This window comes from Centruroides sculpturatus, unplaced genomic scaffold (assembly GCF_000671375.1).
Source record: "Centruroides sculpturatus isolate CEXI.00-Female unplaced genomic scaffold, Cexi_2.0 scaffold440, whole genome shotgun sequence".
Classification (NCBI taxonomy): Eukaryota; Metazoa; Arthropoda; class Arachnida; order Scorpiones; family Buthidae; genus Centruroides; species Centruroides sculpturatus.
Genome location: NW_019384633.1, coordinates 248044 through 268052, shown reverse-complemented (window position 1 = coordinate 268052; position 20009 = coordinate 248044). Strand labels below are relative to the sequence as shown.

Here is a 20009-nt window from a genome sequence, read left to right as displayed (position 1 = left end):
TAATTTTTCTATAAATTTTTATATTAAAAAGACTCAATTAACATCACTCCAGAGGATAAAAAAATTATATCATAGTTGACATCAATCATAGCACCTTGAATGGCAAAATACAATCTGTTTTACATAACCTTAGATCATTAATATGAAATGTTTTTTAGATATAAAAATATAATTAAATAAATCTTAATTTATTTTGATTGAAGCAAAATATTATTCCAAAGAAATAAACAAAATGGATTTCAAAACTTCTAATATGAACATATCAATATTAAATCATTTTAGACTTGTTTTAAGTATGGCAGATCAGTCGTTCATTATGAATATACTGTGTATTGGAAACTTAAATATTCTTGCTAATCACGTATACGTTTCACTTACATGGTTATGTTAAAATCTATGTCCCCACAACAAATATATGTGACTCTCATATCCAATATACAAATGTAAGACTGGTTAGAATAAATGGATAAGGAAGGAAATGTCAATAGAAAAACTTCATTGGGGGAATTAATAAACTTACAACTTTCTGACAGTCTCATAGAAGATATTTTTTACTCATGCTCAATCAAAAATTAGAAATTCCTTAGAATCTTTTATCTGATTAAACTAAGAATAAGAAATATCTTGTACAAGATTGTAAATAAAGAAATCTAGCATTAACTAATCCAATACAATAGCTTCATTTTTTAATAATTGGTAGTGTGGGCAATATATAAAATGGAGGATGATAAATTCTGGACATATTATTTTTGTTACATTTATCAGAAATAAAGGTGGGAAGAATTGGAAAAGCAGAAATGCTTACAAGCTTAGCCAATAATTTTAACAAGGAACGTTCAATTATTGTTTTCTCGTTTATTAATTATCTGTTTATGGAAAACCCTATCACTCAGAAATAATAATGCTATCTTATGATGTGCAGTTTTTCTTGTTTTCTGTTGTAAAATCAGTGTATAGACTAATTGACTTGTCCATTAAACAGTATAAAGAAGTATAACAAAATAAACTTTTAACTATATTATTTACTTTGAAAGTCTAAGATTACAGTAAACAGATTATATTTTCACAATGATATATACAAGTAATAAGTACTTCTGGCAAAATTCAGAAAACTGAACAGAATAAAATTAGGAATAATCTTGCAATTATTAACAATTAAATTATTATCAAAAAGAAATAAAATGACATAAGCTGCAATGTTTAGTGTCAATTTGCATATTTATTGTCAAAAAATGAAATAAATGATTTGATTGAGAACTTCTGCTCATTATATATATATAATTTATAACAAAATACAATTAAATTAGATGTTGTGTAAAATCTAAACTTTGTAATCATTATATGTTATTCTTTATTGATAAAAAAAAAATTCAATAATGTAAAATAATAAAACCAATATATTCTTGTTAATTTATATTGTACATTGATTGATGAGATATTTACAGAGATATCATGAAAAAATCAGTCCAGATTTAAAAATGTATGGTAATCAAATCTACGATCTGATTACCGCTTGGAATGAAATGACTAACTGCAAATCTGGAATTTTTAAGAATAAACTCACTTGATCATATATTCACATATCTAATACATTCATTAAAATACTGATTTATAATAATCTCAAATACCTTAAAAAGTAAAGCTGATCTATGATGGTGTCTGTTTTATACAGCAGCCACAACCTGCAAACATTATTATGTACATGCACTGCGAGTCCCACGGGGACTATTAGCAATGGTCAACAAGGCACCAGCCATTACTCGCCTTTATATAATATTTTATTTATATCGAGCGAGCCAATCTTGTCTGTACAGAAAAAATTATGGTGTTTAATAAAATAAAACACCAAAACGAGCATTTTTTATAGCTAAATATGATAGATACATCTTTTAAAATCAAATTTGGATGCATAGATATTTCTCATTAGAGATGATATTACATGGAATTCTGCAAAACAAAATCTAAATGATTTAATAGAAAAAAAATGCATTTAAACTTTGAAAAATGTACTTAGCTTACAAAAAAATTTTGAAATTATTTGTGTGCTTCAGTGCATTGCCTTTAATTTTCAGCTGGGCTTTCAATATTGCATTTTTGCAATCGTGAAAATAGCTGGAATGCTTTGGAATTTGTGACATTTCCAGCTTTACAACCTCTGATGACTCAGTTACCTTACTTCAGTTATGATATGTTTCCTATTTTGAATAAAAACAAAATTAGAGAGTTGTTGAGTGAATTGTTAATGATGATGGTGATGCCTATTCTTGCCATCATAATTATTTTCACAAGCTACTGATATTCTTAGTTGTCAAAACTCCTCCACGAAACTTGCTGGGAACAATCCAGTCTTTCCAGTACGCTGCAATGTGCCTTTATACCATCCGTCTTCTCGCTTCTTGTGAACGTAAACTACGTCTCCTACTTTAAGCTCCAATTCATATTCACTATTTGGTGGATAAGGCACAATGCAACGGAATCTGGGAAAAAATATAAACACACTGAATATTTAAAAAATATACTGATGTACATTATTTAATAAAAATCAAATATTGTGTAAGCATACTTAATTATCACATTGTTAACATAATAATAATAGATACACAATGACTATTAATGCTACATTTGAGACTCCATAACAAATTTTAATAAGCTAATCAAATTAAAGTTTTACATATTGTAAATAATCAAAAATTGACTTTCTTAAGATAATGCATGTGTACTTTTGTATTTGATAATTTATAATTTTCCAAATTGCATGAATTTGAACTAATGTTTACTTCATTCAACATAAATATGATAAATATTCAGTTCTTAAATATGAACTTTTTAAAAGTACAGTGTAACACTGATAGAACATTTTTTGAGAACGAATTTCTCATCATTACATCAAAAGCAAGCTGTAGAACTATATCTATGGCTTGATAAGGAAACTAAGTTCAGCTTTCAAATTGAAATAGTGATAAAACATTTGGATACGATTAATTAAACATCAATCCTTCTCCAAATGTTTTATCGACATTAAAGACTGACTTCTTTAAAGATATTGCATGTTGAATAAAGCAAACATTTCAAGTAGATTCATATGTAAATGGAATTAAATTTATATAAGAGATTAATCACTTATATAAATTTAATTCCATTTACATAAGTCCTTTGCTGATACTGCAATTATTGCCAAGTTTAACAAATATAAATTGTACTATAACCAGAATACACTCAACCTGACACTAAAACATGCAGGACCTGTTGCTTATATATGAAATGCTACATTTACTTTTAAAATCAGTTTAGGAAATTTCCTTATGATTATGTATTTTATAAAATCCTTAAAGCCTATATGAATAATTCTTGAAAGAATTTTAACTATAGTGAAGTTAAAATAGTTAGAATTGAGAAACTGTTGCAAATTATTCAAAGATATCCCATATTTTTGGTTGTAAAAGGTTGATATATGTTAATCATTTATTTCTAAAAACTACAATTGAGTGATATATTTACCTTTCCCTAACTAACGGTAAAGGTTGTCGCAATCTAGAAGATTTTGAAATTTCAGACACATTATCCACTTTCTTTTGATTAGTTGATGGACCTATGAGAGCTTCACTGGGACATGACCCTGACCTGAAATAGTGAATAAAATTTGTAAAAAATGTGGGTATTTTAATTACTTTAATAATTTAAATAATAATAGAATATGAGAAATAATATAGAAACAAAAAAGTAATGTTCATTTGTTTACATGGACCTTGTTTATAAATAGGATTATTATACAAGTTTAGTTTCTGATTAGTAAAGAGAGGAAGTCAAAACAAAATACAGTAAGACCCTGATTAATGCTGATTCGATATAACATGATCTGCTTGAAGCCTTAAAAAACTCCAAATTTATGCTGATTCAAATTATTGTGGCATTTCATTGATTCATATATAATACAATTATTTACAAACACAAACCAATCAGCAAAAGGTGGCAATTTGTCGTAGCGCTGTACTTTCCTTAAATCTATGTTTGTTTTGTGCAATATTGGAAAAAATATATCATGGATGCCATAGGAAATAGTGACTTTGCTTGGCACGAATTAACTGATAAAATGCATGAATGGAGTATGGAAGAAGTTATGGCTGAAGGTATCCAAAAATTCTCAATGAGAAGAGCCTATCTCTGTATCGATTAGGTTGACCAAATGGTCAATCTAATCGATACATCAGAACTAGGAGATGTAAAAGGCAGGATATTGAAGAGTTACTGCAGGTTTCCAGTGAGAGCTTTATACCAACAACAACCTTCAAGAACTGGCAGAACAAGGAATTCATGTAGAACCCAAAGAACTTGCTACAGATTTCCTTAGTAAAAGCTTGGTAACGATAGCCGAAATCGTTCATTAAATTGTATCGAATGATCCAGATTTTGAAAGGAGTGCAAAAGCCAAATGAGGCATTTTGGATGGGATCTTCTGCTACCAACATTTGCTTAAGGAAAGGGTTAAAAAGTGACAAATGAAACTACACAACTTTATTGCAAAAAACAAGAATTTCAGAAAAGCCAGGACCTTCGTCACAAACATATGCACAAAGAAATGTAATTTAACATACTATTATGATGATATGAAACCGTGCTTTACAATTTGTTTATGCCTCTAACACAATAAAGTGGTATAAATTAAGACACTTGGCGGGTTTTCTCATCTTTATTTAGTTGATAAATTAATATTAAAAATATAAATTTTACTATAATTTTAAGTTAATTTTTGGTTGCATGCTCCTCTTTCCCTATTTACTGTGTTAAAATGACCTCATATTAAATGAGGTCATTTTAACACAGTAATGCTGTTTTGCTTAGTGCTTTGCTTAGTGCCCACGTTAAGCAGGGTATTACTGTATTTTTATTTTCACTTCCTCTCTCTGCTAATCAGAAACTAAACCAGTATAATAAGCCCTATTTATAAACAAGGTCCAAGTAGACAATATAGGAATGAAAAAGTAAAACATTAAAGATATAATGCTCATTTAATTCTTTTTACCTTTAATTTACCAAATAAAAATGAACTTTTAATCAATTTATTTTAGTAATTTTATAAATTTTTTACAATCCATAACTGAATTTGTAATAAGAATATTTTGTTAATTTATACAGGGATAGTTGTTTTATACAAATTCCATGCTCTTTATTTCTCAGATGCGATTTTCATTACTTCTTTAGATGCTTGAGACGTCTTGATATATTTTTCATAGCTAAGATTGTTTACTGTAGACCTGTTCAAGCCTTACTGCCTAGCAACATCAGACATCTGCACACTCTCTTGCTTGCTTTCTATGGTGAGCAGCATTGTTATTGACACTACTCTTTTTCTACTCTATAATATTATCAGTTTCATTTTAAATAAAAAGTTCAGAACAGAAATCAACTAGTACACAAAAAAATTTAAATTCAAGGCCCAGATGAAATTTGAAATTTGGTATTAAAATGCAAAACAAATATCCAATGGAACAGTTAAACTCTCGCTTTTCATAAATCAAAACTAATGCAAAACTTAATGAGTACCTGCCTGACAGTGTTGTGACAACTATAAAAAATTATTTGTCAGAAAGGTAAGCAAAAAGCTGGAATTACAAGGGAGAGTTTCAAAATTCAGAGGAATACTATCCAATCGGTATTGGGTTGAGCATCGATGTCGACATCTTCAGAGCTCAAAAGGTTTTGAATTGTCACCTGGAGACAAGAGAAGACCAATGGTTATTCACTATTTTACATCACTTCCTTTTCTGTTTGGTTAACAAATGCTTCACAGAACAATAACCCACTGTATTTGTAAACCACAAGGTTTACAATTACAATCCAGAACTAGCATTGATTTTCACACATGATGCTTTGTCATATGAATTAGGGGAAGTATTGTTGCATGAAAGACCACATGGAATAAGCACATCTAATGCTTCTGGTTCAAGAAGATAACATCCAAATAAGCACAATTATGCTCAAATATACAGGAAGGTCTACCATAATCTTACCATACCATAAAACAATAATGTTTGGGACCATCATATTACAATTGTGACTGTTGCCCAGTCTCTAGTAGGGCTACAGCAAAACAGTAAGGCAATTCCAAAGAGCAATTCTTGATGACAGCAGCTTAGTATATACACAGGGTAAAAAGTACCAAAATGCAGACACCTGCAGTTGACTTTGATATAAGAAGCTTTTCCAGAACCAGTAGATTTGCTACTGCTGAGTAACAGATTTGAGGAAATACTAACAATAATCAAGTTAGCCAAAGCTACTAAAAAAGACAACACAGTCACACATTATAAAAGCAGTATTCCCTGGATCATTAGAGGATCTGGCTGAGTCAGATTTATTACTTTATCAGATGGCAATTCTTGAGATATGTTCAAAGGAAGAAATAGTTGGTCAGCAATTCTTCAAAATAAAGAAAATGATGGAACCACTGGAAGTGATGTCCTAAGAATAACAATCTAGTAACCAATTATGCATAAAATCAAAGAGAAGGATCAAACACATTTCATCATTCATCCTGGACAAGAGTAATGTCTAGGAAGTTACTATCAAGTCCCAATATCCTCACCCCTTTTTTGGAAGTGAATACTATTCCTGGAAAAAAAACAATGGAAAGTGTTGTGACACTGAGAAAAAAAGAAAAAGTGCAAAGATGGACTTTCAGCAGGAAGAGAGAAGAGGAAGAATGAAGGATGAGAACTGGTGTATCTCTTTGCAGAATAGCTTGCAGTCCTAAAGTATAAGCATTTTGTAGTGGTTCAACCTACATTGTTATTATATGTTAGATATGTTTACAAAGATCCATTTGCATCATCTGACTTAATAAACAAACTAGGACCATAGCTGTGGCAGCTGTGGTCCTAGTTTGTTTAAAGTTACATTTGTACTAGTCACAAAACTCCATTTGACTTAATAATCAAAGCAGTCTGAGATGTTCTGGCATGGTTTTCATAAAAAGTGAGTTCACTGTGCTTGAAATGTAATACTCAACAAGATATGTATTACTATTTATTTTGAATCTGATAATAATTTATTACAGTAGACTTTGTACTTTGATTTTTTTTTCATTTGTTTTAAATCAAATTGAAAAAGAAAAAATCTGGCTCAAAAGCCATGAACTGCAAAAATATTATTTTCATTTTAGAATATTGCAAAAATTTAATTAGACAAAATTTTAGCATAAAATTAAATCATGTTTTAGTCAGCAATCACTTACCTGACATGAATGGCAGTTAATGAATCATTTGTGGCTATGCTATCAACAAATGATGGATTGTCACAAGAATAATTTGATGGTGGAGGTGATTTAGATTTCCGTTTGCTTGTAAGACGCTTCATTAAGCTAACCTTTTCTTTCTCTTTTCTTTCTTTGTGCTAAATCAACGATTATATTTAATTAACTTGTTGATAATTATGATAAAACTTACTTTTAAATTTGACTTACTTTCTCATTTTTAAATTGTATTCCAGAACCAGAAGGTGTAACAGAAATGGATGAAGTAGTGTTTCCAACAGATACATTGGGAGGTGTTAGTGCTATGGTAGTAGACAATATAGAACCACTTCTTAAGGAAGGACCCCCATGCCAAGATTGAGTAATATTACTATTATTGCTTATTGATGTCACTGATTGAGTTGTAACTTTTGAATTACTTCCCGGAGCTGGATATGATGCTGCCATTGTAGGAAGAACAGACGGCTGTAATTCTCCTTCTGAAGTAAGTGATACATTTATGTTTTGCCAGTTAGTAGACCAATTTCCATCAGAGACTAATCTTCCTTGAGAACAAACATTTGAATTCAATTTTGGAGATGCCTGAATAAAATAAAATATATTTATAAACTTTACAATAAAAATCTAAACAATGATACCAAAGTAAAACTTAAATGAGTGCATGAATAATAAATATATTGAGCCAAACAAAAAGTCTAGCATTTTTGGAAATAAAACTCAATATTGAAATATAATTTTAGATAACTGGCTATAACTGATTAAACCAAATTTTGAATGACCTTTATTGGATCAACATTGCCTCTGCCTATTTGCAAAATGTTGGACATGAAATATAAAATTTGAAAAAGCAATTGTGTATCTGGAAAATATTTCCTTGCATTGAAGACATCACTGGATTTGAACAATTCATAGCATATTCTGCATTTGAAAGAATTGTGAAGAAATAATGTAATCTTTTCAAGATGTAATTCTGGCTTTTATAGATGCTTCCTTGGCAACTCCAATGCCATTTCTATTCACATTGTTTTAGAGTACATTTTTCATCTCTAGTCACAAATCTATCAAAAACCAGATCATTGTTGTACAGGGTGGAGCAGAAAAGACAGACGTTTTTGAAATGGCTACAACTCACCACCAAGTGAAGTGACAGATGTGTGGCAGATAGCATGAAAGTAGTGAGATCTTAGCATTGTCTTTTCAATTGAAGGCATGCAGCCATGGATGATAGCAATGGCGTAGCGAACATAACTGGCACTCGAGGCACGACAGGTGCCTCGAGTGCCCCCTCCCCCTCAAGAAACAAATCTTGTTTGTCTTGGAGATCATTTGGTACCCCTCTGAGAGTGGTGCCCAAGGCATAATAGGCCCCCTTGCCATGCTAGTGGGTCTTCTTTCCATATTCCTTGATATCTCTGTCTTCTCCTTCCCAGCTCTTCTCCTCGAATGACGATTTTTCCCCTTTCCTCTTGCGCCAGTCCCCTTTGACCAATCCGGTGTCACTCCTTATTCTCTAGTGACCCATTGGACCATTGGGTCAACCAATTACGGTGAGGTCAACAGAACAAAGGCCGGAAGTGAAATTTATGAAGGGAAAATGGTGGAAGAAAGAGAAAAAGAGAGGAAAAAAAACAAGGCTCAACAAGCCACACACTGACAATTAGATAGCAAATCAAGTAGCTTCAATAAAGCTTGCTTGCTTGGGAGTATTTAAATCAGAATCACAAATCACATGTAAACAAAATAAACAGCTGCACAAGAAGTGTCGAATTTGAACAAGTTAGTGCACCACCTGCATGCACCACTCATTCCCTCAACACATAAGTCGCGGACAAGATTGTTTGATTTGAATTGGTTTATTTTGATTTTTAAATTTAATAATTGGTGATTTTGCACGTCATACTTGCCCCACCCTAGCTACACCTCTGGATGATAAAACATTGGGTGTTTGCATATGACTGAGGAAACTGAGCAATACACTTTCCATATAACTGTCATATACTGTACATCTAATGAGAATATGTTTACATTTCTGCATCCTTGCATACAATGGAAACATATTCCCATCAGACGTGTGTGGTTTCAACAGGATGGGGCAACAGCCAACACAGCTAGAGTATCAATTGACGTCATTTGTTGTCTTTCCCTGGTTACCTCATTTCCAGGTTTGGTGACATTCACTGGTCACCTTGTTCAACCAATCTATCCATGTGAGATTATTTCTTATGGTGACAGTATAAGCAGTAATGCACATGAAGATACCTAGTTCAATAAATCTTTTTTTGATAGTGGGTACAGTATTCATAATTTATATTCAGGGTTCCTAATCAAATTTTTGTTTTAAATTCCATGACTTTCCCTGATCCTCACATCCCTTACAGTTCAGCACATTGACAAAATAAAACAGCATATGACTTACTATGCAAATATGCTATTGTATTTAATAGTTACATAATTAAAAACTCAGTTTCCACAGCCATAAAATGTTTAAAAATAAATCTATTTTAATTTAATAAATTTTAATTATTATGTGGCTTTGAAAAAAATAAAAAGCCATTACATTATTTATTATTCATTTGTTAATGAATAATAAATACTTTTGTAAATACTTTATATTTTGTAGATTTTCATCTGATGGCTATTATTATAGTTAAATATCTAGAGTCTGTCCAAATAGGGACCACCATTTATTAACTTTGTGTTCCAGACTGCACATTCTTGGTGACTGTGTTTTTAAAAAGACTTTTTAGCTTTTTGGTGGCCAGTAGCCTAAAAAGAAAGGTTGAGCTGTTGTGTGATGCACCACATACCTAGTGATTTCATGACATCATGTGGGAAGTTCAGACAGGAAAATAGGAAGTGATATTGAGAACAGAAGCAGTTTTCATGCAATGCTGCCCAGTATTTCCAGATTGGGAATTTTATTATTAACTGACAGAAAATTTGAGAAATTTTTGGGGTGACTTTTTTTTCACTTTACAAAAACAAAAAATTTTGACATGACAGAACATATTAATCAGAATTATTCATTAAAACATTATTAAAAATTAATCCTATTTTTAAGTGACAGCTTAACATGCTACTTTTCCATACAAACTGATAAAACTACTGGCACCTGCATTAGTAAGTAAAACTGGCAAAATGAGTGGAAAATTTTTAAAAAATTGTCAACCCTGTATTTTTTTTATGGCGGTTGCAACATTATTACTAAAAATTCAAAAAATAATTATTATGTCACATGTTATGTTTGCTACATTTCTTCAGAGACAAGTCAAACAAACAAAAGATAATTTACAATTTTAAGTCTAATGATCTTGTGACTTCTGTTATTTAAGTAAATATAGTGAAACCTTAATTTAATGGACTAATTAGAACAGGGGTGTCTGCATAAACTTTTGGATTTATATCCAAAAGTTCATTATATAATAAAGTAGGTTTCTGAAATGTCTTATTGTGCTTCCTAGAGTTAGTAGACAACAAGTGAAAATGGCAATACTGACAGAAAAGATGTTTTGCATTCTGCAGTTCACAAAGTTGGAATCAGTGTGCAACATAAGTAATCTATCTGTGTTAGCTGTAGCTAGAGTAGGAAGAATTTGAGTTCAATTGGATGTATGTCATATGATAAGAGGTGCACACATTGAGAAATTGTAATGAGCAAATGTGAAACTTGGACCATTTTCTGTTGTTTTTAATGTGCATTACAAGGATCTCAAATAATTGGCATAATTGCTACCATTTTAAATTATTGTATTCATTTTGGAAGACACTATTTATTTAGCTAATATTGAAAAAGCAGAGAGTTGAATGAAACTTATATGAAAAATTAGTTTACTTACTTGTGATCGCTGATTTATTGGAGAAGAAGTATTTGAAAGAGGTTGAGATCTAGATGACTTCTGAGTTGATGATATGGGAACAGATAAACCAGACCAATCAAAAGTACCCACTAAAGCTGCACTCCACCCATCCTGTGTATTTACAGACTTAGTATGAGCATAAATAGAGGGAGAACTGCTTAGCTGATGACCCGAGATGCAAGTGCTCACATTATTAATTCCTACAATTTGTTTAAGTCCTGTTTGCAGTTGAACTGTATTGATGCCAGAAGATGGTTTTGGATGGGATGGTGTCGACACCATTATCTGTTGTGGCGGTCCAAGATTTGCAGGCTTAGAAATTGTAGATCGAACACCACTAACAGAAGTAACTTGATATTGAGGTTGAAGTACTGGCGATCTAACATAAATAATTAAATATTATAAAAATTATAATATATAACTAATTCTACAGATTTAAATAATGTAAATTTATACATACTTTGTTACATGTACATAATTTCCAGGAAAGACACCACTACATTTTGTACGCAGTGAGGTTCCTTTAAACCAACCATCTTGACATTTTTCACTGACAGTATACAAATCTCCTTTCTTCAATTCTAATTCATCTTCTTTCTGTGGCCTATAATTATAAAGAGCTGTGTAGCTGTAAAGAACAATAAATGTTAATCTTATATATAAAATAAATAATTTTTGAAAAGCTAATATTGTACATTATTTACATAAATTTTGTTATAAAAAAAAAAATAGTTTTCTAATCAGAATAAAATGCAATAATAAATCTTGATATAAATTAGAGATAGAGTTGAATGATATTCTTTGTGCTGAAGTTTGCAAGTTAAATAAATTAATTTATTTTGTAGGATAGAAAAATATATATTAACATTCATTAGAAGTATATAGCCCACTAATGAATCAAAGCAATTGTAAATTATCAGGCCGTTTGTAATTTTAATGTGTATCGTTAAAGGTTTTTTGGCTAGCATATATATATTATTATAAACTAAACATATGTATATATTATTTTATCTATAAGATAACAGAAGTTGAGTGTTTATAATTATATATATAACACACAGGGTGTCTCAGTTAAACGTTTCAGAACTTCTAAGAGGGGGTAGGGTGTGCATACTGGGGGGTCAGAAACGCTTTCCTGACACAGTAGATGGCATTGCGCAAAAATTCCAAGCATTCTTGAAGGGAATCAAGAATTTGTGGATTGGACGTGGTGGTCCCATTGGCATGCTCGGTCACCAGACCTATCATGTCTTGATTTTTATTTCTGGGGGCATATGAAAACACTGGTTTATGACACCCCAATTGACTGCTGAGGAGCTGGTTGCAAGAATTGCAGTAGCTGCCAGAGAAATTCGAGGTGAGCCTGGATTATTCCAGAATGTTCGGAATTCCATGTGCCGTAGATGTGAGGTCTGCACTGCAGTCAGTGGAAGAAACTTCAAACATATTCTTTGACCCATGTTTTGTTTTTGTACATTTATTATTAAAATGAATATTCTCTTACAGTCTTCTTCTTTTATGATGTTTCTGTGTACATCACCACTTCAGAAAAGCATTTCCAACCCTGCATTGCTATATGATTCCGAGTCGTCAGGATGCACCCTACCCCTCTTAAAGTTCTGAAACATTTAACTGAGACACTCCCTGTGTGTATGTATATACAGTAGAACCTCGATTATCCGGACTAATTGGGGATGAAGGTAGTCCGGATAAGGAAAAATCCGGATAATCGAAACAAATACTTTAATTTGTCTTTTAATGATAATACAACACGTTTTCTTTTCGATGACATATCGGTAATATTAAAAGTAAGTACTGTATTTAAATCGTGATTAAATTTTCAAGAAACAAATGTTCGTATTGAATTTGGACTACTACTGACCAACGCTAACAGACTACCTATTGTTTAAAAGGCCCTCTGGTGGCGCAAGAAGACGGATTTTATAAAATAAAAAGCAGTTGAAACTGCATTCTTATGAATAAAAATTTGACAAACTATTTATCGATTTACGACAAGTAAAATTTTTTTGTCGCGTTTGCGACTTTTAAGTAATGCATAAACCTTCAAAATGCGAGGCCCTTCGGACCACGAAACATAGACGGTGACCCACGTTGCCCATGCCTTACGTCGCCCTTGGTCATAGAAACGATGTAATTTGATAATAAATTATTTATAAATACATATGTCAAGTTATATTTTTATTACGACGCAAAATATATTTAAAAGTTTACGGCCACTGTGCTGGGTGAGACGTTGTTGAAACAAAAAAAGTTGTGCATTCCATCACGTACATAAACATTATCGTAATTCGCCAAGTGCAAATCAGCAAATTCGTAAAATTTTTGTTTATTTTGAACAATCCGGATAATGGAGGTTCTACTGTATATATATGATAGCTAAAAAATTAACAACACAGAGATTAAAATTGCAAAGCAACCTGATAATTTATAGTTGCTTTGATTTATATCAGCCATAACTGGAAATTATCTTTAAGCTATTATTGGAAATAATTAGGAGAATTTCAAACTCTCAAATATTTCATTTCTGATTTATTTTTCATGTTCTTAGGTTTTAGGTCTGTTTAGCTAAAATCATTATTATAATAAATAGAAATCTCTTTTATTATTGTGTGGGACCACCTAAGTAAGATCACATTATCCTTTTTCCTTCTTGAAAACAACATTTAAAATCTCAGTATTGACTCTTCAATTTGCAACCTCTTTTCCAATTGGGTGGCAAATTAAATTCAAATTTTCTTTTGAGCATCTATACAAAAAATTAGAAGCAATCATCAAAACTAATGGAATAAATTCCTTCTTGGAAATGCAAAGATACTAGCCCTTTATAACTCTTAGCTGTTGAGAAGAAAAACTCAGGGATATATAATGCAAAATATAGACCAACACACATACCTACAGAAAATAAAACACCGTAATTTGTTGCTGAGAAATATAATTGAAAAACTAACGTTTTCAGCCTGATTAACAGGCCATCATCAGGTCTAAAAAACTCTTAGTCTTAGGAGTAAGACTAAAAGAGCATTGTTATAACGTAAAAAAAGGATCCAATGCTACAGTTTTGTCGCAAATGTCTCAAGTCCAAGATTCGGTGGTGAAATGGGATGAGGCAACAATTATAAAACCTGTATCTTCCCCCACTTTATCAATGACGGCAGAGAAGATTGAAATATATAGGAGTAGGCTATGTGAGGGATGTTTAAATGCGAGAGATGCCTGTCGTCAGCGTGGAAGTACATGATTAAAAAGTTCACTGAAAACTCAAGCTAGAATTAGTTTATTGAAAGATTTATTATATTTTTTATTTTTTAGTTTATTTTGTGTTATTTTTATATATTCTTCCACTTCTCTTGTATATTTTTAAAAATTTTTGTTCTAAATTTTGATTTAAATATTTGTATTCTATACATGGAACGTATCTGTTCCATTTTCATTTTTTAGACCTGACGATGGCCTATTAATCAGGCTGAAAGCATTAGTTTTTCAATTATATTTCTCAGCAACAAATTAAAGTGTTTTATTTTCTGTGTTTACTTGCTGAGCACTTTTATTGTTATACATACCTACATTCATAGTTTTATTCCCTTTTGTGGTGTTTTTGGAATCAAGACTTTAAAAATAAAAAAATTGTTTAATGTTTTAGAGGATCAAAATTTTACCAATTACAATACATTTCCTGTTACTTTTACAGCTGGGAAAGTAATAAATCAAAGCAGCATACAACAGTGTGATCTGGTACAAAGCATATATCAATCAAGGTCTGCAATGATCACATTGCATGCAAAAAAAACAAAAAATATCCAGTAATCCAGCATCATTATGGACCAGTAATGAACTTCTACCGTAATTTGACAACTATAAAAATTAAATTTATCAAAACTGAAATTTAGAATTATATTCTCATTCATTCAATCTCTCAGATGCACCAATAAATGAAAATATCATTACAAGTTAAAATTATTGTGTTTTTTTTAGTAAGACCTTTAAAAGTCAATAATTATTGTCATCTGTACAATGCACCCCTGCAAGAAAAGTGACACAATGAAATTTGAAAAATTTTGACTTTAGAATATGATTATCTTATCAGATAAGATATGTCAGTCTTCAATCAGTAGTAGTGACACAATTTGAATTCAAATACTTTTTGCACATTATTTGATTGTCACGTATGAATATTTTTATATCATTATTATTTTTATCACTTTCTTATGAAAACTATTTTATTTTGTACCATGAATGCAATTTTTTAAAATCTGAATACCATTTTTAAAACTTAGAGAGAATTAATAGCAATAAGTTTCAAAATTTGGTAATTCCATATTTTTGGTAATTATACTTGCATTTATATTTATCGTGTAATAAGCATTGTTTTGTTCCTTTAAATTTAAATAATTTATTCATATTATGTATAAAATTTTTTATGTACTCTTCAAATTTCATTTAAAATCAGACTAATTTTTTGTATAATAAATTTTGTTTCAAAAGAGAACGTAGTGATATAGACTAAGGTATTTATTACAGGCTTCATCATTAATTGCATTCATAATTAAAATTAGAAATAAATTTTTAAAATTACCCAATTGTTTCCTCTATAATGCTTCCTAAATATTACTTTTTTTAAAATTTAAATCTTTTTTTTCCAATAACACATTTTGCTCTAAATATAACAAATTCTTGTAATTTATTGACAACTGTACTTGATATAATATTTTATAAAATGGACTAAACTTTTAATTATTATTATTAGGTTCTTGTTAAACTAAAACATTAAAATTCTGATGATTATAAAAAAAAAGTTCTTATGCTATGGTTATGTAATGTTCTATGTAATTCATAACTTAAAAATTACATCTAAAAAGGAATTTTAAAATTGCTTTAAAACTTTGAAATGAATTGATAGAATCAAGAAATCAATTAAATTTCAAATTAACTAGGATTAACTTTTTAAGAATAAAGTAATGAAGATTCTTCAACTATTGTATATAGTTTCTATTAAATTCTGTTTAATGTTTTATAAAAACTTAAGACAATTTTTTCTGGAAAACATAATTACAATTATGATTATTATCTGACTGAATTACAATTTTAAAAATAATTTTAACTTAATACTTAGAAAAATACTTTGAAATATCATCATTATAAATTTGTAACTTTACATAACTTACAAAACTGGAATTGCAGCATGACTAGTAGTTTGTGTTACACTATTGCTAGCAACAGTTGTGCACTGTTCCACATTATTTCCTTGTGGAGTGTCTTTCTCTTTTCTACTACTGTGACGGCGTACTATTTGTGTTCCACTTGATTCGCCTCTCTATAATAAATAAAAATAGTTGGTGAGTAGACACTTATCAAGTATTGATATAATTAACTTAACTATAAAAAAGTAAATAGTAAGAGTTCAGTAACACACCTTTTTAACTCTATTTTTTCTTTTTATAATGAAGTTTAAAATTTATAATTGATAAAATACAAAATAAATGTAATAAGGATCATTACTTTAAATTTTTTTTATTATAAAGTATTTTCTTTAATAATACTTACTTGAGTAGGAGATGGAGTAGTTGAATTTCCTGTGGAACAAGGTGTCTGGTTTGATAACAATGAAGAAAGAGATACAGGTGGAGTATTGACATCTACACCACTGAGAATTTCCATAGAATGGCGATGAACTCCAGGCATTTGTGGAGATCTCTGAGGAACCGAAAGTGCACTGAATGAATGTCTCTTTTCTCTACATTGTTTAGTTTGTTGGAGTGTATCTCTTACAAATGTATGGCATACAGAAGATACTGCATGACTGGTTACTGTAGATTGTGGACTTGATATCACTGCAGTCACTTGAGTTGTAATTGGAACGGCAGAAGGAAATGATGATGATGATGATGACGACGAAGATGACGATGACGATGGACTTGGACTGGTTGATGAAGAGGCTGGAGACGGACTAGTTGTAGTACTTGATAAAGAATCATTTGAAATCGGAACAGTTATTGAACCTATAAATTGTAAATAATATAAAATTAAGGCCATATTAAAACTAAAAGCCAACCAATGCCTTATGTTATGGAGCTAGATATCTAGCCCGATAACACAAGGCATTGGTTGGCTTTTAGTTTATAATGTATCGGGTTGTAATGTTGTTGTTGTTTGGCTATATTAAAAATTGAAATTAACTGAATTATTTTATATGAAACAAAGGAAAATATAAAACATATGTACATCATTCTTTATTTTCCTGTGGAAGTCTCCTCGAGATCTTCCCCAAATCATCAACAATAAATTATAAAAGATGAAGTGTAAGGGCGTGACACAACTTTAATTCCATTGATGCTAACATTCGTTAAAGAAAGATTACTAACTAGTATGTAAATAAGGTCAAGTGGGCATAATCATGTAATGTCACCACTTAACTACACTATAAAAAGCTGAAGTTCAAGATTGAATGAGATGCAGCTAAGAATCAACTGAGGTAAAAGTAAGGCTTTCAAGTTCAAGAAACTTCTGTGTTGTCAATGATAATGGTTAGACGAAACTAGTTTGGAAGATTTCCTTGTGAATTTTTGATAGATTTCAATTTCGTATTTTTGCTTTTTGGTTTTGTGGAGATGGGGACTTTTACATTAACTTATAACTAAGTGTAGGAAAAAGTTGTGTGTGTATATGTATACATTGGGTTGAACCAAAAATTTGTTCGGGTATTTACATAATCACTCATCTGTGGCATCTTTGTCGTGCTTATCAAGTTTTAACTTATTTAGGTTGACATTACAAATATTTGCACATTTATTATATAAGTTTAATTATAGCTATTTTTAAAATTTTGTTATTTTTCAAGAAAAAAAAAAACATTAAAATGGAAGATGAGATGTCGAAAATGCACCTTATTATGCTCTATTATTTCCATAAAGGGAAAAATGCAACAAAAACTCAAAAGAAGTTATGTGCTGTATATGGGGAGGATGCAATTACTGATCAAACATGCCAGAAATGGTTTTCAAAATTCAGGGAGAGAGATTTTTCTCTCAAAGATGCACCTCAGTCAGGATGGCCTTCAACCGTAGAAGATGAGTCCATAACGGCTTTAATTCAAAATGATCGGCATAAAACAACATGCGAGATAGCTGACATCTTAAAAATATCCCAAACATCTGTTGTCAGACATTTGGCTAGCCTTGGATACACTTCCCATTATGATGTTTGGGTTCCCCATGAATTAAGTGGAATGAAATGAAACCTTGAACAATTGAATGAAACCTTATTGAACATGTTTCTGTATGTAATTCACTTTTAAAATGCAATGAAGATGATCCCTTTTTAAAGCGATTAATAACAGGTGATGAAAAATGGATAATTTATAACAATATTCAACTCAAGAGATCTTGAAGTAAGCCAGTGCTGCAACCTAAAGCTGATTTGCATCCCAGAAAAGTAATGATTTCAGTTTGGTGGGACTGGAACGGGGTTCTTTATTACAAACTTTACCCAACAACCAAACAATTAATTTCAATAAATATTGTCTCTAACTAGATGAATTAAAGGCTGCAGTGCATCAAAAACATCTGGAAGTTGCAAATCGATGGGGAGTGGTATTCCATCATGATAATGCAAGACCGCACATATCGTTAAACGTATGCCAAAAACTTCTAGACTTTGCAGGGTAACTCAAAACATCCCAGTTATTGCTCCCTCAGACTATCATCTCTTTCATTCATTTAAATTATTCTGCAATCTTTAGAAGGTATCAAAAATCACATCGATAATAGTCTTCAATCAGAAACCCATCCAATTCTACACAGATGGAATTATAAAACTACCCATCAGGTGGCATAAGGTTATCAAACAGGAAGGTGAATACATAGTGGATTAAAACTTTTTATTTATTTCAAAATATTGGGTTGTTTGGAAAGTAATTTCGTTATTTTTTACCACTAGATGGATTAGTCGTATTTTTCCCACCATTTTCATTATATATTTTGATAGCTAGCATTTTAAGTCTTTTTTGTAAAAAATTTTTGTTTGATTTCATGCAATTGTTTATTTTTTGTGTCCCATCAAATATGGAAGATTGAAAGTAGCATTTTTGGTATATTTTGCTCTTTTATTACCGAAAAGGTAAGAATGCTGTTCAAGTGAGAAAAAAAATTGTGTGACGTGTATGGAGAAGATGTATTGACAGAATGACAGTACCAAAACTGGTTTACAAAATTTCGTTCTGGCAATTTCAATATTGAAGATGCACCACGTTCTGGATGGCCAGTTGATACTGATGAACACAAAATAAAGGTGCCGATTGAAGCAAACTGCCAAATAGCAACACGTGAGATCACTAAGAGATTAAATTTGTCAAATTGAACTGTTTATGATTACTTGAAACAAATTGGTTTCGTTTCAAAGCTTGATATATGGGTTCCACATGTTCTTAAAGAGAGATGCTCTCTTTGGTGGAATTTTAAGGAATTTTTTTCTTTTTCTGGAGCTTTTACCAGACAATTTTACAATTGATTCAAAAGTGTACTGCCATCTAATAAACAAATTGAGTAATATCATCAAACAGAAAAGGCAGTCAGAATTGATCAACAAAACAGGTGTAGTGTTTTACCATGATAATGTCAAATTTCACAAAAGTTTAATCACTGGTCAGAAACTGTTATAACTTAGATGGGACGTGCTATCACACCAGCCATATTCACCAGATCGAGCACACTCAGATTATTACTTGTTCCGGTCTATACAAATTTTTTTTAATTGTAAGAGATTTACTTGAAATGACAATGTCAAAAATCACTTGGATCAGTTTTTTGTAAGCAACGATCAAAACTTTTATGAATGTGAAATCATGCTACTACCAGAAACGATGACAACAGGTATTTGACCAAAATGGT

At 30.9% G+C, this 20009-nt stretch overlaps 1 protein-coding gene across 1 annotated transcript in view; it reads right to left on the bottom strand.

The window, feature by feature from the left end:
* Positions 1-40: 40 nt before the first annotated feature.
* LOC111625810 (E3 ubiquitin-protein ligase SH3RF1-like) overlaps positions 41-20009 on the bottom strand; it is a 98675-nt gene continuing 78706 nt past the window's right edge. The window contains exons 11-18 of the mRNA XM_023369042.1: positions 16669-17123; positions 16290-16438; positions 11567-11734; positions 11086-11485; positions 7460-7831; positions 7232-7389; positions 3499-3621; positions 41-2477 (exon numbers count right to left, since the gene is read on the bottom strand). Of these exons, the coding sequence (XP_023224810.1) occupies positions 2309-2477; positions 3499-3621; positions 7232-7389; positions 7460-7831; positions 11086-11485; positions 11567-11734; positions 16290-16438; positions 16669-17123 (1994 nt within the window). The 3' untranslated portion in view covers positions 41-2308. The remainder of the gene's footprint in view (positions 2478-3498; positions 3622-7231; positions 7390-7459; positions 7832-11085; positions 11486-11566; positions 11735-16289; positions 16439-16668; positions 17124-20009) is intronic.